This window comes from Thunnus albacares, chromosome 9, assembly GCF_914725855.1.
Source record: "Thunnus albacares chromosome 9, fThuAlb1.1, whole genome shotgun sequence".
Classification (NCBI taxonomy): Eukaryota; Metazoa; Chordata; class Actinopteri; order Scombriformes; family Scombridae; genus Thunnus; species Thunnus albacares.
The window spans coordinates 16,122,907-16,144,762 of record NC_058114.1 but is presented as its reverse complement, the minus strand read 5'-3'; the positions used below and the strand labels follow the sequence as shown (position 1 = coordinate 16,144,762).

At 39.6% G+C, this 21,856-nt stretch overlaps 1 protein-coding gene across 2 annotated transcripts in view; it reads left to right on the top strand.

The window, feature by feature from the left end:
- tsc22d2 (TSC22 domain family 2) overlaps positions 1 to 21,856 on the top strand; it is a 39,862-nt gene that overhangs the window by 9,222 nt on the left and 8,784 nt on the right. Inside the window, exon 2 of one of the 2 annotated variants that reach the window (XM_044360901.1) lies at positions 14,390 to 14,461. The exons of the other annotated variant lie outside the window; for it this stretch is intronic. Coding sequence (XP_044216836.1) covers positions 14,390 to 14,461 — 72 coding nt within the window. The remainder of the gene's footprint in view (positions 1 to 14,389; positions 14,462 to 21,856) is intronic. 2 annotated transcript variants of the gene reach the window in all.

Below are 21,856 nucleotides of genomic sequence, written 5' to 3'. Positions count from 1 at the left end.
AAAAGGATAGTTAATGTATATACCAGCGCCTGTACATTTTATTTTACTATAATCTGTGCACGCGACAATATACTTGAGTGCAAGCATACATTTGAGCAGAAGCAGAGCAAATGTTAAACGCAAGTAGGGGCTATTTGAGTGCAAGGGCAGGGTTTTGAGGGAAAGAATTACAAAATTTAAACGTGAAATCAATAACTTATGCTCTCAAATTGAAAGACCACGCTCTTGAATAAAGATAGGAAAAAAGCCCCATAGGGATGCTACAGTGCCTGGAAACAAGGGAGCAGCTTATTTTCCACAGATATCTGACCTGCCTGAACTTCCAGGGGACAAATTCCGGGAGCCCTGAATGGCTGTGATTGTCGGACGCCTCAGGCTGCAGCCTGAGCAGACGGGTCTTCACCAGCCCTGTTTTTGGGCTGGACCAATGGCCTGTCTCCTGTCTGTCTCCCTCTAATGTGGCCACTCTGTCTCTCTCTCCCTTTTATTTTTGTCTATCCCTAACTGACCTGTTAACACACACTCTCCCTGCTTTATCGCTTCTCATTCACATCAATGTCTGTTCAACTTTAATTAATCCTGGGGTTTTTGTTTTCATCAGATGCCTAAGTTTGTACTCAGACTTCTCTTTCCTTTCCTTTTTTAAATGGGGTGAAAGTTTTGGTGTTGAGCAATCATCCGCATGTTTCCTGGAACTACTCTCATAGTGCTCATTGATGGCTTTCAACCAATTTGGTCCCAAAGATAACACTGCTTTCCGGCACAGGGACAGAACAAAAAAATCTCCTGTTTTTGTAATGTTAAACTTTTACAGTTTGTGACATTTTTCCTTTTCTGTTAATTTTCAAAGAGGCCAGTGGTGTGAGGCAAAGTGGTTGAATAAGTTAGCATAGCAGGACCCACCCTGTTATCTCAGCAAGATGTGGTCAGGGGATCATTTCCAATTAGAGTGGACCTGCCAAAGCAAGTAAACAACCACGCTCCTGGCGGCCTACCATAACTAACTCAGCTTGTGCTGGGAGGAAGGCCATTGAATCAGCCGCAGAGTATGTTGCTGGCTGTTCCAGGAATGAGGACAGTGTGTGCAAACTGCTAGTGTTTGTTGTTTTTTCCAAAATGGGCTCAATACAGTACAGGTTAGACCCCTCTTTTGAGTGGTTACATTATGTAAAGTATGCACCAACTTCCTTTTGAAATGAAGCCCTTAGACCAAAGAGAAAACTTGTTGACAGGTGCTTGTTACCAGTCTGTACTTGCTACATGGAGAAGGGGGGCCATGTTGAGCTGAATGAGTGTGTGATGTTCCAGCTTATGTTCCATACCTTCAGCTAGGGATGTTAATGATTTATCAGTAATCAATTAACAGGTGAGAATTTGATCAATCAAAAATATATTGACTAAAACTATCCAAAGTTGGCATATCTTTATTTTACACTTACTAGGGACAGTAGTTCCTTTTGTGTAGGGCTGCAACTAACAATTCTTTTCATTATCAAATAATTTGCAGATTACTTCCTTGATTATTCAGTTAATCATTTTGTCAATAAAATGCCTGTTATGACCTCTGAAATCCCAAGATGACGTCTTTTTGTTCTGTCTGATCAACGGCGCAAATCCAAAGATATTGAGTTTACCATCATATATGACACAGGAAGCTTCAAATCTTCACGTATGAGAAACAGCAACCAGTGAATTTAAAAATCATTGCATATTCATTTCTGTCGAGTGACTATCGCTGCAGCTCTACATTAGTGTTTTGAGTGGCTCAAGATACATAACCTGCCCTGTGTGCAAGTCATTCTCATACTACATGTTAAAAAAGGTGTTGCTGCTTATCTTGATGAAATTCACCCACACTAAGCCCTTGCACCCTGCAGCTCTCCCTCTAACTAGCTTACTGTGGCTGCTTCTTGTGACACTGACATATGGTTACTGCTGTTGCTACTGACCTAAAACTGCAGCACGGTGAGCTGTTAACAAACTCAAGGCAATCTTGCATCTTGCAACAGGGGTGATTGCCAGTTAATGGCGTTTTCTGTCTGGCCATCAGATATTTAAATATATTTAAAACAGTAGCCTTCTTGGCAACGGTGGTGCTTCCACAGAAGTCATCTAATGTATTTCCGATTTTTGACTCTCAGTATGTAGATTTACAGTAAAGTCAGGTCTTTTGATACAAAATTGAGGAAGTGAAAGAAAAAAAAAAGTTCAGTCTATCTATGGGGTGTTTCTTTGCATGTATCAGATGCTACAATTGCTTTCTCTTGTAATCTCTGATTTATTGTAGTAATAATGATAATGATGAGCAATAAGATCTCAAAGTGCAGGGGTGACAAATTATACTTCAGAGCAAGTAAAGCCCAATAGAAAAGGGGAAGAAGAAGGAAAATGCAACTCAATTGGGTTTAAAGCAGTGCTAAGGTGATTCAGCAGTTCTAGCACAAAGCCTTTCTGTTGAGGAAGGCTTTTAAGGCTAACCACAGATCAGAGCTTAGTCCTTGGGCATGCAGGAGAAGATTTGACTGGAAGTCTGTGGGATAAAAAATGTCTTCAGCTTTAAACAAGCTAACAAGCAATTGCTATAGAAAATGTGGTGCTGTGTGTTGCAGCCATTCAATCTCCCAAAGTGGGAAGCAGGAGTTGAACAACGAGGTTTCAGTGCCTAGGGCCCCCCAGAGCCCGAGATGTCTGAATAGTGAGTAATGAGGATGTGTGGAAAGCATGGCAGGCAGCTGCATTTGAGTCATCCATCCTCTCTCTGTGCTCTTGCTTGCTTTCAATGGGTGTCGTCGACTGATCTGGCTCACTGGTGCCTGTGACTGTTCATCTGTTCTTAAGTCCTGTGTGTGTGTGTTTGTGTTTTTGTTATATGAAAGTGTGGGACTGGCTGAGAAAGTTTAAGAGAGGCTCAAAGTTGAAGAAAGAGTGAGTTAGAGATTTCAGGGGGGTGCTCATGTTTGGCTTCTTCTTGGCGTCTCCACGGTTGGGGAGATTTTTTCTTTTCTTTTTCAGTGTCTATCTCAACTTCCAGTCACTGCCAATCCTTCCCAGTCCCTTTCCCAAGGGGGTGTTCACTCCTCTGTTCGTGGACATGAGCCCAACACACAGTGAGAATTGCATGAAGTTGGGTTAGGATTCCTCAATTATGACTTTAGAATAATCTGTCCGATAATAATATCAATATTTGATCATAATAATAATTATTTATATGGACATATGTAATAAACATTTTTGATAAGGGTGTGTTAAATTTGGTTATTACAGAATTACAACCAAGATAAGTACTATACAGGACATTTTACAATGAAAAATAAGTTTTACTCTGTTCTCTGGTAGATAAACTATGTGTGTTTCTAAATGACCTCAATTCTATCTTTGAAATTTCCGTACTCACATTTCTTGTTATTTATTGTCCGACATATGTCGATATCAGTATGTCTGTGAAAAACAACTCATATATTCGCATGGACTAGGCCTGTCACAATAACTATGTTATCAACTTATCGTGTGATATATGGACATGACCTTGATAATTTTTGCTGATCTCAATATTGAATTAACAGTATAACTTATTGTGTTTGGTCTATCTATTTGAGGCAAATAATCCGTCTACCTGTTTTTATTTGCCACACTGATTTCTGAATGTATATTTAATTTATTATTTACACTGAGCTGTAAAACATATAATAACAGTTAGCAGCTAACAGTTAGCCCAGGCGCTAGCCAGTTAGCCTGTTAGCATCGGTACATAAACCGGAGAACTGTTACTTTGTTCAAATGATAGCTGGAAGTTGCCGGTTTCCCACTTAAACTGAATAAATACTCTCGTTTAACAGCTCCACTGACCGGTAACGGTTTCACTTTCTGCTAACTGCTAACTGCTTACTTTGTTGTCTGACCGTCTATTGACCGGAAGCTTCAAGTTCACAGCAATTTCAGTTCTGCTTTGATTCATTTCATTATGACAATACTTTATTTGACTTTATAGTAACAGTACGTTATTTGAACCGGTGTTACCATGTTAACTGCAACTGTGGCATAAAACAGGCCTAAAATGACAATAATATGGTTTATCACAATTAATTCCGGGACAATATATCGTCCAACAACAGTAGTTATTGTGACAGGCCTAGCCTGGATGATTTTCAAGTCCAGCTCTCAGTGATATAAACTAAACTATTTTTTAAAAATAAGGTTGTTTACAGCATGTGAAAAATGAAATAAATAAAACTGGTTTAAACTTAAGGGTACATATTATTTGCCCTTGACCACTGAGGCACCAGGTTATGACTCAGATAATGTAATTTTTTCCCCAGGTTTTGCTTATAAAACTAATAGTTGTAGAATACTGGTATATTTGCAAAATAATCAAACATTTAATGTAGCTACAAACGCATGATGGTATAGAGAAAATAGTCAATATGTTAGACTAAGATATAAAATGGACATATAGCAATTTTGTTTAAAAAATTAAAGTTTTTAATAATTTAGTCTCATCATCTATATTGTTCTTAATCTTCTAAATTCATAAAATGATGTTGTAGTATGGAAATTAATAAAGTAATCTCCTCTGGCTGAGTAGATACAGCAGTGTTTCTTTTCAGAAGTTTTCAGCAAGTATAGGAACATGAGCAGAAGCTGCTGTAAAGGCCAACTAAGGTCATATCTGCTCTGCAAGTTGAATCTTACATCCATCCATGCAGGCAATGCAAATTCTTCAGGGTGCTTTTTTTTTTTCTCTCTTCAGCTCAGAAACGTACAGGTTTTGTAAGAACCTTGGTTTCCTGCTTTGCTTTGATGTCTGCTTTCGTATTCTGTCAAGCACTTCCTCCAATGACTTCTTCCTCCCCCTTTTCTCAAGTCTACTTTGTCTCGAGTGTCTCCTCTCGTTGGCACTGAAACACTCTCAGCCACCCACCTACATTCCCCCATGTCTTACAACGAGCATGCCTTAGCAAGGAAGCGGACGTGAGTCATTGTGGCTGGTTAGACTGATAGCGGTTTATTCACTCATTCAAAATGGCAGCATTGAACAGATGGTACCTTTGCTTATTGCTGAATCAGTTTGGATTTGTTATAAATCCTGAACACCTCCAGTGAGACCATCCAGATGATGATATCATTTATCCTCCTAGCTTCCAACAGATGATTTCCTCTAATTATGTGATTATGTTTACTTGTGTGTGTGTGTGTGTGTGTGTCTACTACCAAATAAGTCTTTTTTTATGACTCCTCCTTGAACTTATTTCATCATGCAGTTCAACCTCAGGTCTGAGTCGCACTCTGTGATCCCTTGATTTCCTCAGTGATTAATCATTCTATCAGTCATCGTTTTACTCATGTTCTTATTCAGCTAAACTGTGGAATAAAAACAGAGGCAAAAAGTAAGGACACATGCTCACTCAAATACTGTACTCTTTGTTAACAGGTTTCTTAACTGTTCTGTTAATATTGCTCACCAAAAGACACAGCATGTGTCCTTAACATATAGCTATCTTTTTGATTCCTACATTCAGTACTCTCACTTTTTTCCTTTGCTGCCCTGCCACTCAGGCACTTTGCCACCCTGAACTCTGCCTCAGAACGAGGTCAGCCAAAAAACTCCACACCAAACAATGGAAAATATTCTGCCACCACTTCCTGTGCTGTCGATGAGTACACCCTCAGCAGACAGCCAGCAGCTGAAACCAGGAAGGGCAGTGCAATGGCATTTTATCAATGAGCCACACGTGCACTAAACATGTTTGACAGTGTCACAGTCCCTGAAATGTTTAATATCATGGGTGTGAGATGGGGCTAAAGACACTAAAACATACTAATGGGTAAAATTTGATATTTGAATGTTAGCTATGGCTGACTTGTGAACGCGACTATATTATTGTATGCTTCTCATACTCGAGAGCTTTAGATCAAGGAAAGTTTACCTTAGGGCAGTCAGTGAAATGCCCAAAAGACACACCCAGAGTACAGTATGTAAAAGGAGTTGGTTGTGATTTGTCACAGGAATCTGCTAGTGTTCATCTGCACCGAGATATGAATACCAAGGCAACCAGCAATACAACAGTTGGAAAGACCTCTGACCAAAGCCAGAGTGTGGTATTGAACAGTTGAAACATCATACACTTAACATGATTAGAAGTAAGACTCCTTCTGGAGCCATGTAGAAAAAAACTGTTTTGTAATGTTAGGTATTTTTGATAAAATTATCAAAGGAGATGACCTGTCTTGCCAAAAGCTGCCAAGAAACCAGCACATTCTTCCACTCAGGCCGTCCGTGAGATAAACTATGTTAAAGGTTAAATGTTGAGTTAAAGTATATACCAAATGTCTAGGGCTGCAACTAACAATTGATTTCATTATCGATTAATCTCCATGATAAAGAAATAGTGAAAAAATGGCATTCACCATTTCTCAGATGCAGTTATATCTTCCATTTGCTTGCTTTGTCTGACTAACTGTCTAAAATGTTAAGATATTTAATTTACTGTCATATATGACCAGGAAAAACGGCAAATTGTCACATTTAGGCAGATGGAACCAACAAATGTTTGACATTTCTGCTTGAGAAATGGCTAAAACCATTATTAGATTTCCAAAATAGTTGCAGATTTACTTTCTGTCGATCAACAAATTGTTTAATCAACTAATTGTTGCCACTCTACAATGGTGTACTACTTATTGTGTTTCCATTGTAATCCAGTCATTATAGTGACAGGCAACATATGTTTCATCTTATATAAAAAATACACGTACATTAGTTGTGGTGGGGCAGGTTTTATTGGTTTTCTTAGCTATAGGCCCATAAAACTTAATCTACCTATTAAGCTTTATAAACATTATTATTTATGGCCACAAATGTAAGCTGGAGTGACTGGATTTCTTCTGCACTAAGAATCAACAGTATGTTGGATGATTTTAGTTCGTCATGCTTTGTGTCCCGCTCTGCATGTCCCCGTACTTGTCGTCAGATCTGTGCTCTTCAGCTGCCTGGCCTACCCGCTGAACCCCAGGCAAAGTCAATGGAGAGTGACAAGACAGTGTTGTTACTTAGCAGCTGAAACAGACCCGAGGGCCAATATGGCGGAGTTCACTGGGCCAGCATCACGCTCCAGGAACCAATTCTACACTTTATTTAACCGTCTGAGTCAAAGAACTTGAGCCCTGATAAGTGAAATTGGGCAAATAGGGTGGCTTTGTCGCTTCAGGCTGATGCTATCAGCTGCCACCCAGCTGAATGAGCCACCCCAGATTTTGAATTATACTGACTCATCATTACTCATGGTAACAATTATGTGCAACCCAAGCAGAAATGAACACCCTCTGCTTACGAGAATGCTCACATCAGTGTGACATATTTTCCCTCGTCTTTCACTGTCCACATGTTTGTTAGTCTTTGCTGAGGTGTTGTAGCCTCCCCTTTAACACTGCTAAGGCCTGAACTGTGATCTTATTTACTGAAGTTTTTCAAAATTGGATCACAGATATCCGAACAAACCCCTCTTCATTTTCCTACGTGCTGTACCCTCCCATTGGAGAGTGGGCGGGGTCATGTTGTCAGTGATGATTAGCTGCACAGCTGGGACTTTGCCTAACTCTGGTATGGCTGCAGGCTTGGCCCCATGCAGAGGGTCACGTCCCTGTTTGCCATTGAGCCTCTTCCTCTCTCTCCCACGGCATCTCCTAATCACTGCGTTATGAGAAGAACTCCTCCAACTGCAGGGTCACATCTCATTCCTCCTTAAAGCTTATTGACCCTCCCCCTGTGTCGGGCTTCAACCATAAACCTCTGCAAATTAAACTTGTTTTGTGCAGTATGAAGAGCATATATAGTGGTCGTATAGTCGTATCTGTGTATGGATTAAGTCAGCTTGATTCTGTGTGCGTGCGGGAGCATCAAAGAGCCGGCAATGTAGGAAAAACAACCTCAGAAAAACAAGGGACCTGCACCTGTTTGCAATAGGCTTGTTCCAAGTATACGGACTCAAGACCTCTTGTTTTTAAGTTATTTTAAAGGGAGAAAAAGCGATTTTTGTGCCTTTCATTGGAAGCAGCAGCTTTCCTCAAGTGACCCGAGGGAGCATTTGTTCATTCAGGCCCAGTCGTTCCTGCAGCAGCCCTATTCAGAGGCAGCTCAAAGACTGAATAGGGTTTACAGGCAAAATCCCACTTGATACTCTATTCTTCACCCTGCGTATGTTGTGCCATGATTGTTAACCTGTCAGAGCATAGGGATTTTTATGGGGATACTTGTTTTAACAAGTTCCTGTTCCACAGCAGGGAGTAGGAACATCAAACCATTATAGTCATGTCACTGTGATTATATCAGATGTAATACATAGTTTTTGAATGACATTATTTTGCTCTAAGGACTTAGTCATTACTAATCAAATTATGTAATATCCCTAAACCGTGGATACTGAGTTGACAGGCTCTGTATGTGTGATTAAGGGCTGTGACACTAACAGAGCCTCTTTATTGACAGAGGTTTTGACTTCTAAATCCCTTGTCAAGCACACATCATGAGACCAGGGACCGGTCTCTATCATCTGACAGTATGCTGTGACTTTGTTTCAGGCATCTTGCCCAACATGAGACCTGTTTTTTTTTTTTTTTTTTTTTTGCATCTTATTGCAGGGCCGATACTCACTTTGTCAGCGTAGCATAATGTTTGAGTGTGCTTTTATCTAAAGTATCTCACAGTACAATGACTACATTTAATATCTGCGCAGGTGGCTAAAGTCATAAACACCCTTTCCTATGCAGTGTTTGTGCGCTGCTATAGGACCACTTTAGACATAATTTTAGAGAGCAGTTAAAATTATTCTGTTATTTAGTCAGATAAACAGACCCAGGCAACCTTATTTTGATTGGCAGGATCAGAAATGACTTTGAACTCTCACCTAACATCCCTCTGATTTTAATGCTCTTCCAGGAGTCACGCAAACAGTGGACAAGCAGTGGCCTGAAGTGGAGGCACCACTGCAGGGCTTTTCTCGTAGCTAATGCAAAAACCAACTAAATTTGATTGACAGAAACTCACTTTAAGGTCAAGTGCAGTCATGTGCACAACAGCCAAATTCAAGAAAATAGCTTCCTAAATTAATGCCTGAGGCGTGCATGAGACTTCCTGTCACGTTTTCTAGCTTGTTTGACTTGGGGCTGTAGGTCAACCAGATAAGAAGCTATGTTTATGAACCTGCAACCAACCTGACAACATTCTTCCTCTTATCTTTTCACACAGCAAGGAGCTAATTTGACTGTAGCAGTTGGAATACTTGCCTCAAGCAACAACGCTAGTTCCAACCACGCAACTAGGCCAAATTTGTTGATATTGCAAATTGTAGCGTTTCCCTTGTAATCATTGCACCACCAATGCAGAGTTATGAGCGCCGCTTTTAAAATTTCAGATGATCATTAATATCAATGGGCTACTAATGATTTTACCTTTTCACTTAACACCCTACGTTATCGTGGAATTGTTTTGAGTCATCTACAAGTGCATCAAATCCCAGAATCCTCCCTGTCCTCACTCTTCAAAGGACATTGACTTGAAAGGTACATTGTGCGTAACGAGTATGTGGTTGAGTGAGTGCAGAGAGCGAGTGGCAGAAAAGTGAAGGTGAATGCGAGCGGAGCAAAGGAAAACGTTAGCAGTAAGTTGTCAATCTGGCAGTAAATGTACAGTACAGACTACAGTGTGTCAGTTAATAAATGCTGCAGCTTCTCAAGACCAAAAAACGCCTCATATGTTGCTTCCCAAACTGCTGGAAAAGTGAAGGGGGTTAGCCCCGAAGTTAGCGACAATGGGTTAGCCTAACCTGACCAGACTCACTTAAGGTGGACTGACCTTTTTAAGGTGGACCAGCTATTCTCATTTCATTGACAATCTCAACCGCTTGTAAACAGAGAAATGTCTGGCTGCTGAGTCTCTCCTGAGTTTTGGTCAATTTTATTACACTCTATTAATGTCAGTGTGTTTACATGCACTCAATAAACCCGATTACTCAGACACCAGGTTATGCTAGTAAATCCATACTGTAAATCCATGTATACATGCAGCTGGTCAGTAATCAGATTTCCTCCCTACCCCCGATCTTATTTTGGAAGCATGGCTTGCTTATTTTGACTTAATAAGTTATAAAAGATACTGCTTCCTGACTTTTTTCTTGTGTGTCTCTGACAGGACAGTTTCAGCTTTTCCTCACAAAAATAATCCTACAAGAAAAAAAGTAAAAATTACAGTAAATTCTAAAAAAGATAGACTTGAATGATGCTAACCTTTTATTTAAACCTCTGAAAGACATTAAGTGAATCATGCCAATTTATAATGGTTTATTAGACCTGTTTGTTTCTTTTCCACTCAACTGTCTTCCAACTGTCCAGTCCACTTTAGTGATCTCCCTGATGGTTTCAAACTTTGCTCAAAACCACTTTCTGTTGTATGTTGGCCTATAAATGCAGGACTACTTGGTGATTTGGATAAGGTGATATGCCACACCTCCCTATTTCCCTGACTTTTCCCTGGCTGCACTTCCTTGATTTTAAATTGCACCCTTTCACTCAGCTTCTCTGTCACATCTTTGCCTGATGAACTAAACCAGGTATTTTGGCTTGTTCAGAGGGCTGAGCTCACAGCTGATGTGTGTATGTTGTCTGTGAGTTCTTTAAACTCGCAGCAGCTAAATACCTCACCAGCACATGAGGAAACTGGAAGGTCTTGAGCTGCTGTTTGTGGGGTGTGGTGAAGATAACTCTGACATGAGCTCAGATATGGAAACTCGGCTGTAAATCACTGTTTGACAGTCAACAGTACTGTAGTGGATGGTTAACCCCGCTTTTCTAGTTTCGTAAATGAATTCTTTTCTCTCGCCTGCTTTTGTTTTTTGGTTCTCAAGGGTCTCAAATGCAGTGAAACGGTCCAACCTGGCAGGGGCTTGCGCTTGTCCAATTTGTAAAATGTTACAGATGTAAACTTACCTTGTTTTTTATTTGTTTGTGAGAATTTGTGTTACTGAAAGTCTTTGTGGAGTTTTAAAAATCGTTTCTTGCTTTGTATCGTAGTACATGGCAATCTGGAATCTGTCCATACATTTATTTATATATTGTCTATGCAAATGAATGAAAAAATTTTATTTGTTTAATTTGCCTATCAAATCATTAATGGCTGATCTGTTCGGGGGAAATATCAGAAATGAAACACATCATAATACACAGAGCCACACATGCAAAAAAGTTCTGCTATCACACACTTTTACTAAAACTGTCCACCAAATGGTACAAATCTTACATGTAAAATTTACAGTATGTGGTACCAAAAGAGAGAATAACCTCTTCAACCCAAGACTATACCTACATTTTCACTTGAAAATAAATGAATCTGTATTCTTATAGTCAAGCTTCTTATGCTGTTTTTAAATTCACATATCCAGGACTGAGATTTGCAGTCAGGTTATATTATGAACTTGGTGTATTATTAACGCCATGTGCTAGCAATTACCCAAATGCTGATAAATATTAGATGTGGCTTGTAATTTTATCTACCTCCTCTAGCCGCTGTGTCAGAAAACACGCCCCTGTTTGAAGTTCACTTTCTGTTCTACAAGTCCGTCTGGACAAGAAGTCTGAGTCACGGTAAATAAAATTAACTTCCTGTCGCAATTATCTCTGATCGGTGTAAACCTTTGATGTTTAATAAAGATCAACAACATTACACACACTTCCATGATTAAAAAAAAAAAAAAAACGTCCATGTGTGTCAGTGTAGGAAATTTAAAAAATATTTGAGGGGGACGACTTTTGCCCCCACTGTCTAAAAAATCAGGGAACTTACAAAATTTTGGGGGCACTTTTAAAAAAATAGTAATTAGTACATAAAGTTGCTTTTAAGTTTTTAATGTGAAATGAGCCCAGATTAAAATTCCTACAGTAATCACCACATTGTAACCACAACCACATCAGTAAACACCGTTTCATTTCTAATAATTGTTTACATTTTCTAACTACAATAGTAAGCACATGAAAAGCAGAACAATGCAGACTGATTCCCTTTCAACAACTGAGATTTATTATTATTATTTAGGGAGAGCCCTCAGTATGAAACTCTAGGTGGCAGTATAAGATAATGATTGCAGCAATATTTAATGGGCTTGCTCTAATTAAATTTACCAAAAATGCTGGGGGGGAAATGCCATATTCAGACCTCCCACACAAGTCAAAACCAGTCTAACATCATTGTAGGTCTGATGCATTGCATGCCACCGCCTCAAGTTTTTCACAAAATTATCGACTAGTAGCTACAAGTATTGTCAAACGAGCCAAAATGAGTGTAGTATTCCTTCTTGATTGATGCAGTTCTGGAAATAACTTCAGTTGAATTTTTGTAGCATGCTTTTTCATCCCCAAATTTAGCCCTGCTGACTTTTTGAGCATAGATGACATAACATTATAGACTCGACTATCCAGCAAAATATGTTCTAGATTTGGGACTAAGAAGCTTCCTTCACTTCAGCGCTAGGGTTGAACAACTCGTCGAAATTTTCTCGAAATTGCAATATGGCCCACTGCAGTTTTCCAATTGCAGAAGGCGCAATATTAGTTAGAGGCGAAATATGTGTCAAATTACCATTTTAAATTAAATATTTTCGTGCTGCAGAGATGTCCTGGCCTGCACATCATATTCTAAAGACTTAAGAAAAGATCTTTGGTACAGATCCCCACAAAAATCACACCATAATCATTTTTATATGTTTTTCAATAAAAATGAGAATAACCCTCTAATATTGCATATCATATTGCAATATCAGTCAAAATAATTGCAATTAGATATTTTTTCAAAATCATTCAGCCCTACTTAGTGCATTGAGCTCAGTAACGTTGGTCAACGGCACTGATCACCCCGCCAGTAGGCAAGACCCACATGTAGGCTGTAACATTAACGTTATCTTGCTAACTTGCTAATACTTATGTTAGCTAACACGCCAGACCAAACACATTTTAAAGTCTCTAGCGTTAGTGTTAATGTTACTTACCATAAGCAAATTGATGATGCTTGCTTGTTTGGTGACGATGAGCTGAATACTTCTTAAACCGTTCGCTTCCTTTAACAAAGTCGTGATTGGCTTTTAGCTGTCCAAGGCTATGTTTGGGTTGCTTTACAGAGGTGGAGAGTCATCTTATTCACCTCTTCAATACCAAGCCAGTCTATTTTCCATTTTTCAACTGTAGAAGCAGCAACTCTCTTTGCCGTCTTATTTGCTGGGGGTGGCGTTGGTGACGGCCCAGGGTTTGGGTTGCTTTCTTCAGTAACAGTTGGAGCTTTTGTGAGGGACCATGAACAACAGAGCTGTTTGTGTGAGTGTGTGTTAGAGACAGAAAAGGAAATTAAATTAATTGAATAAAAATAAAATGATGGCTTAATGTAGGATTAGGATATTGGCCTAAACTGGTAAATCTAAAATTATCTAAAATAATCTTTGGGGCAATTTTGGCCCCTCAATCACAGTTCATTTTTGCCTTCGTCCTCCATTAATTTATGGCACTGGTGTGTGTTATACAGTTAGATCTGAAATTAAGAACATTTTCTATCTAAAAAAAAATATATATTTTTTAAAAAAATGTATATGTGTATATATATATATATCATAGTGGTCTTTTCATTGTGTTATTAAACGTTAGACTGCACAAGAGCAAAGGGAGAGAAGGTGGTTTGAATGAAACAGATAATAAGGACACTTTATCCACTTTATCCACTTTAAAGTCGGTTTCAGCATTTTGGGTTTCCAGTTAAGGAAGAAAGTGGCCACAGGACAAGCGGTGTGTTTGCTCTCCTGTGCTGTGCAGAATACACACTGATCCTTCTAATACCAAACAAACTCTTGTTTAAATGACTTTGTCTAAAACATTTTTGTTGTATTTTTTTTAATATACTTGATGGGTCTGTCAGAAATAATCCTCTACTATGACATTTGTTATTGTCACAGCAGAACTATGAAATAATGGAGACAAAAGTTAAATTCATTCTACAGTTAGCAATGTTTTGATATGTTAATGACAGAGAAAAGGGAGCCAACAACAAAACGTGTTTGGCAGTAATTCAAACCACTTACAGTCAGTTAACATGTGACTGTTTTAATACATGGGAAATGTGCTTATAATACACTTGTTTTTTCTACTTTATCTTGTCATTTCTGAATAGAGCTTTGGCAGTCTGGTCTGTATCACCATTTCCTGGGACCTCTGTGTGTGGTTCACTATCGTCCTCTCTCTCTCTCTCATTCACATTCTCTCTTTCCTTCTCATAGCATGTCTCTCTCTCTCTCCCCAGCGTACATGTTTCTCTTCCTTTACTCATGTTTCTCCTGTCTCTGTTTCCTCCCCCATTAAAATGCAGGAACCCATCCACTGCTTTCTACCAGGCTTTCCGGCCTAGCAGATTACGAGGGTCAAAGCCCGTCAACGATAGGTATGAGCTCGGGTGTGTTTACGTGTGTGTGTGTGGCTTGGAGTGGCTGGCTAAACCAGACTCTGCACCCCTTCAACCCTCAAGTGTCATTTTTCTAACAAGCAATAAGCTTTCGCTTACGACGTGTGAAGACAACACTATCACATGAAAAGAATCTTGACAATGTCACTTTTTGGTCGACAGTTGAGAGATAATAAGCGTGCTGGTAGCAATTTAAACTTAGATGTGATTGCTGACCACAGTTGCATAAAATCTTTAATCCCGCAATACATTTTTCACACTTACAATACAATAGTTGCTCTATTCCAAAAATGTTTGAGTATAATTATAGTCTTTTCTACAACAGTTTGAAAGGAAGTAAAAATGATTTAAATAAAAAGCAAAGACAAAAAAGAGAATAAGTACCCATTATGTCTTAAATTTTGTGTCATAAACATTTCTGCGGTCGCTAGGGCAAAAGGCTGCAGGAAATAACTGAATGTACTGAAAAATTATCACATGAAAGGAGTAAGTATTAGCAATCCTTGTGAAATTATTTGTGCATTCAAAAACTCTCATGAATCGAATCTTTATTTAACTCAATTGGTGGATTTTCTGCTTGCTGTTGAAAGGGAAAATGGCATTTTGAGACTAACTGCTGAATTAAATGACTTGTCATGCTGGAAATTTCGGCGTGCAATGCATGGAGAGACAGCATGGCACTATCAGAAGCGTCGGGGGTAGCTTTTGTGACACTCCGTCCTGGCTGCGTTTCAGGGCTCTGTGACACTTTGAGTGTCTACGTTCTGTCACGAGGATCCGGTGCTCAGGTTTCTCTGGCCTTTATGACGTGTGCAGTCTAATGCCAGGGGGTTTTAGCATTGCAAATAGCAGATCACATTGAGATAACATGACGGAGTTTGCGTTGTATGACGTGATATTCTCTGAAGTGTGTCATTTGTATGCTCAGATGAGAAGCTGATGATTACCGACTTGGCATCATTGACTCTGAAAATAACTAATTTCACATGTTTTAAGCAGGGTTATCAATAGACAGCTGACTGCACTAGTAACTAACCTGCCATGACTGTTGGGTTTATTTGTGTGAAATACTGTCAGCTAAATTAAAGTAACCTTACAGGTCATTTCCTGGTCAAGTGTTTTCCTTTATTCATCATGCAGTCATCACCACAGTGAGAGAAACTGTTGGACAATCAACACAAAATTAAATGGGACATATTATGAACATTTAAAGGGACGCCACGGTAGGAAAATTTTCCCACAGATTAATAAACTCTTGACAACACCAGTGTTACCGGTTACACCAGACACTTTACAAGACGATATATATGTCGATTATAAATGCAGCATCCATCATCTAACTAAGATTTGATAACGCGCTTAGTATTTTACAAATTAGAGGTTTTTTTATTTGATGAATGTAGGCGCTGATCCGCGAAAATGAACGAAATGGGTTTTATTTCTATAAAAAAAAGCATGTAAAGCAAATTATGGTATGGGCAGTGGACAAGCAATGTAATCAGTGTAACACCAGTAACACTGACTACCATGGCAAGCCTAATTTACAGATCTGTATTTAGATCTTGGGGCTCTACTGGAAATCTGAAATATGACAGCGGACAATGCAAACAACACATGGAAAAAACTTAGCAACAACCTAAGCAGCAAAGGCTACAGAATGGATGGCCTTTTATGAGCATCCATCTCGTCTGGAATGTAGAAAAAAACGTTGCAAATTAAGAGTTCAGAGCAGGTTGAAGTGTGGGCTTTTGACCTGCAGGGAGCATTTCTACTAAGGCTGAGTGATATGGACAGAATCAAATACCACAATATTTTTGACCAAATACTTCTATCAATATTGCAACAATATTGTAGGGATGACTATTAGTGCTTTCACAAAAATATTTACACAAAGATTTTTGATAAATAATCAACAGTAATGTGGATATAATGACTAAGTGGGTAAAATAAATAATAGAACAGCTGGAATAGTCTGGTAATTGTTGCACATAGTGTACAAATACTACCTAATAGTTCCCACATTCATAACTGATTTTTATGCTTCTTAATTAATCAGTTCCTTAAAAATCCTCTTTTAGTCTGAGTTGACAAATAGAGCGCACCCACATAATTATTTGTTTTCTGTAGTTTGCTTGTGATACCAACATGCATAGTTGTGGAGTAAAGCCTTAATTATATGTCTCTTACCCTCACAAAAGTTTTGCTGTATTATCAATGGATTGTTAATGATTCTAAAACCTGTGAATACCTGTTGAGTAACGTCTGAACTTCAGACAGATGAATGCCAGTTGGCTTTGACTTCAAGCAAATATCCATCCGTGGTTTATAAGTGGCTTGCATTAGTCACTGCCACTTTTTGTTCCCATGTGCTGTCTCACTGAGGTTGTTTGAGGTCTTGACTCTCTTCCACGGATGTTTAATTGGCTGCCAACAAACATTGGCAAACAAGCATTGGAATTAAGGTGGCATCGGAGTCCTTTATGTCGAACATTTGGCTGGCTCGTCATGTCAAGAAGTGCTGTGAGAACGTCTGAGCAAAGACTTCTAAGGCAGTGATTCACAGTTTGAGTCCCAGAACACAGGGATCCTTTATGGAGTCCCCAGGCATCCGCAGGAAAATTAGAGTGATTTTTTACTTCTACTCTTATCTGCCAAATGTGAGCACAATGGGACTGTGTGTAATGTGTTCTGGCTAGAGGATTCACCCAGATCAATTTTGCCAAGAATATTACTGATTAAGAAATATCTACTCAGCCTGTGCGTTGTCCCTGTGACAAAACTGCTCTCGTATCTAGATTTTATATTTGGTAGTACTTAAAATAAAACATTTACAGAAATTCTGCTTTAAGGCAAATGATGTTAATGTATGTTACGGTGCCATTGTGGTTTAAATTGAGGAGATAAGTACAGTTTGTGTTTTTGTTTCAAGTTATTTCACAGTAACGATCAAAGAAATTGGTTACAACCATATTTGATTTGAACAGATTTCTGCATGAAAGCTGGCATGTGACTATTCTGCTAGTTTATCTACACTCCGATGATTTGCTACAGCTGTTGGCACATAATCTTTAACAAAGTGGATACAAACAGATGTGTCAAATCCAATGTGTGTTTGTGTAACGCACTGCTGCGAGCATGAGATGTACCAGCGTCCATATGACTGTATTCTTCGTCAAATCAAGGCGGTCCTGATGGGAAGTGAATGTTTACGTAAAACAACAGTAGCAGTTGATCAAGTGTGCAGCGTTGGCAAAAGATTTAGAACTTCTGTTTGTTCCTCATCCAGCTTATGTTTGCCTGCGGGCTCTGTGACTAACAGTACAGCTTTATTCAAAACTTTTCAATTAACCGTAGTTAAACCCGAGGGAGCCGCCTCATTCCACCACTCTTTGTCCTCAGCCAACTCTCCTGCAAGGTTGGACTTGTTTGAGGTGAAGGGGGATTGCTCGCAAACAGTTTGAGGGCACAAAAGAAGCATTCCTGAAAATGATTGCTTTGTGAAAAATGTAAAACCTCAACTGGGCAGCGTGCCCCCAAATCACTTGTGCTTTTTTCTTTTTTTTGCACAACCAGCGGTGAAACTTAGCGTAAGTTTCTGCTGTGTTGTGGGCATCAAAACATGCTTGGCTGTTGAGCTTCACACCGCCACATGTGCTGCAGCTGGGCTTAAATGTCCTCTCGTTCACAGCTCGTCTTTCAACTGCAACAAGCGACAGATGAATTTATTTTAGCCTAACTAAATTACAAGTTACACTCTGCATTTGTAAACATTCCAGAAAGCGATCTGTTGGCCAGCTGAATGGAATCATTGTGAGACGGTGATTGGTCCCAAGTAAAGCAGTAGCAGCCCTTTTACTGCCCTCAGTCCACAGTGATCAACTTTATGATTACGGACAATAAAGCAAAGACAGATTTATATTCTGATTTAGGACACCTGATCAGTGGGGCAACACTCAGCCACAAAGGGTTATTTGATTCAGACCAGGTATGCGGTCACTGTTTATGGCACATGGGAAAGCACCAGTTTCACTGTTGATGTGCTGACATGTAAGAACCCTGCCAGTGAACTCCATTATTGGCTTATTTGATCAAATAAACCGTCCTCACCTATAAAATGGTGTTTCTTTTGTACAGTATCACTGGTTTAGTTAACATCTGATAAAACTTGGATTTTTACCAAATACTCCTTTTTTCTTGGCAAAGACTCAATTGAAATCACATTCCCTCTATACAAATGAAAACACACACACACACACACAAAAACACATTTTGTAATTGCTAACAGGCTGCAGGGCATATCCTCAGAGGACCCAACCCAATTCAATTTCGAGGTCCTTCTTAGAAGCACACACAAAAGTAAGTACATAATTTTGAACGGATTACTCAGCGCTTGTACAGGAGGTACTCCCACCCTCCAGCGAAATCACTAACTGCAGGCCATGATGGAAATGACATGACTTGACATTGTGCAGAGCTCTGATCTTAAACTTAACAAGCCTTTTAGATGCAGGGAGGATGATGATGGATGGAGATCATAACCATTAAAGATTTAAACTGGTTACATAACAGACCTCATGTCTCAAAGAGGGCACTGTATGGGGGCACCATTTTCATCCTGTCAACTTTATCTTTGGAAACTTTGCTGACATTTGACCTTTATTTATCCAGGAAGGTTTGCTGAGCACACAGGTCCCTTTTCAGCTACGTATTGCTTCACACTCCGTCAGTTAAAGGCATTCATAGCCAGGAGATACCCAATATAACCATAGACGTCTACTGTTCGCCATTAAACATCCCTGCTGGACCAGCAGAGTGGCAGACTCTTCACTAATAGGCGCATGAATAATTGTTGATAAGGAAGGGTAGTAAAGCTACAACGATTAGTCAATTAGTTGATTAATCAGTTGACAGAAAATTAATCAGAAATTATTTTGATGATCGAATATAATAATATATATAATTTTATTCATTTTAAAAGCAAATATGCCAAAAACTCAGCTTTGCTTTGGCTTCTAAAATATGATTTAATTCTTTTCTTTGTTGTGCATGATAGTAAACTGAATATCTTTGGGTTTTGGTCTGTTGTTCGGACAAGATAACCTTTACTCAAGGAAATTAGAATGGGCATTTTCACTATTTCCAGGCATTTTATAGATAAAACGATTAATGAAGGAAATAATTAGCAGATTAATCAATAATGAAAATTATCACCCTAAAGGGTGGCAAGTTCAGATTTTATCTCTAAATCAATTTTCCCTCTCAGGTCATGGATTCAAACAGTTGACTCAGCTCACAAACCCATTTTCTAAACTTTAAGATGACTTCTAAGTTGTATCTCCACTTTGTAATGTCAGGTCATGTATGAAGCTCAAGCTTTGCCAAAGCCAGTCAGAGTTGAGAGCAATGGCTGAGACGTGTTAGGCCCGATGTTTTTGCTGCATAGTGCCTAATGACATTAGGCTGACCCAAACCCTCTACTTCAGAGAGGAAGCCCAAATGAGGCCAAGTCCTTGATCCCGTGATAAATGCTCTGCTGAATACAGACACTCGTTAACAGTGAGGTGCCTGGATTTTCCCATTAAAGCTTCAGGAGTAACACTATTACTTTTAACACATTCCAGTGGGGTCTTAATCCACATTAAGCCAAAACAAGTGGCAAAGGCCCAAATCACCTGGGGAGGCAAAGGAAAAAGTAGTGAAATATGATACAGAGGTGCATAGTGTAAGTTTAAGACTGGTTTTAGTTGAACACCATTTTGGCATTTGGTGATTATTTAAGGCTGGTGGACCCCATGCTCTGGACCCTGCCGTGTTTACATATGGCATTTGATGGTCACATTACACTGGCCCTGTTCACACCTGGCATTAACATGAGTCTTGAGTGATCGGATCACAAGTGGACAGTTCTAAGTACAGGTGTGAATGCACCCAAGACGCCTTGAGAACGCGTTCTGATCTGATCTGATTGCTTAGTGATCTGGGTGGGCCACATATGGCCACATTGTTTTAGCAGTGTGTACGCAAATGTGTCCCGGGCCACATTGAAGGACCGCCTACTCAACTGAAGTTCTCTGCGTGAGCAGAAGTATGTAATCATTCCCACGCCAACAGTGTCATATTGAAGTGTGAAACAACAAGAAGAAGCCACAACAAAAATGCAAGCGAAAATAAACAGGCAAAATGGATTCTTGTGGATGGAGTACACATGAAACATGCTGTCTGATTTCCGTTAGGGCCAAATAGTTTTAGTTTTGCCTGAACGTCAACGTCTTTGCAAACTTTGCAAACAAGGCATGGGAAGTGCATTTCTGCCTCCCGCTGGATAAAAATAGCAGCGCATTTGGTCTTTGCAAATAAGAAATGATATACGTGTTTATTTGCATATAGAGCGGGGAAGTGAGATCTGATCACAAGTGGTCACTCGAGACGCAAGTGGAGACGCATTCTAATGTTAGGTGTGAACTGACGTGCTTAGAGCTGTCTACTTGTGATCGGATCACCCAAGAAGCATCTTAATGCCAGGTGTGAACAAGGCCACTGTGGCTCTTTATCACTTCACGTCTTCAGGAGCCCGAGGGGTGGCTTGGCTAACATTACCAAACATTCCTGCCAGCAGTTAATTTAGCCTCTAGACAGGCTAAGATAGCAAAGCCATTTAAATTAACAGTGATGGATAAAGCTCATCCGCTGACTTGAGAATTCAGATTTTATCATATATTAAGCCCCTGAGGGCCTTGATCTCTTCTCATGCTCCCTGCCATCCGGTTCATCCACCAAGACGTCTGCTGTATGTGTCTCTGGGGAGGTTGGTTGGTGGGCTTTGAGCACGTCACGTAGGGACATATGCAGAGCAAGGCGTTGTTTATGTGCATGTCTGGAGATTATGCAACAGGCAAGGGTTCGAGTGGGACAGTTCCTTTTAGCCTGTTTACGAGGAAGCTCGGTGGCAGCAGACACACCTACTCATGACTCTGATTTAGTGCTGAAAAAATAAAACCTTCATCTCCAGACAAGGGGTCCCTGAAGTCTGTCTTATGTTGTTTAGTCTCTATTGTGTCAGCATTGACCCAATACGTAGACAACACGTCCAACAATACAGTCATATTACTTCCCAGCATCCTGTAATTGTCACCATTGTTTGACTCTATAGTGCAATAAAGACAGAAGAGGTTGTCAAGATTCTTTCTGTGACTATTTCAGTTCAGTATGCAAATTTAATTGTGGGGAATTCAAAGCATTAATCACCAAATACCAAATGTGCCTCGTGCATTTCCTTGTAACTCTCAGGTTTCAGGTTAATTGTGAACAACAACAAGCATGTTGATGGTATGTACAGTAGGTTCTACCTCGGAAAGGTTTATATTTTCACATAAC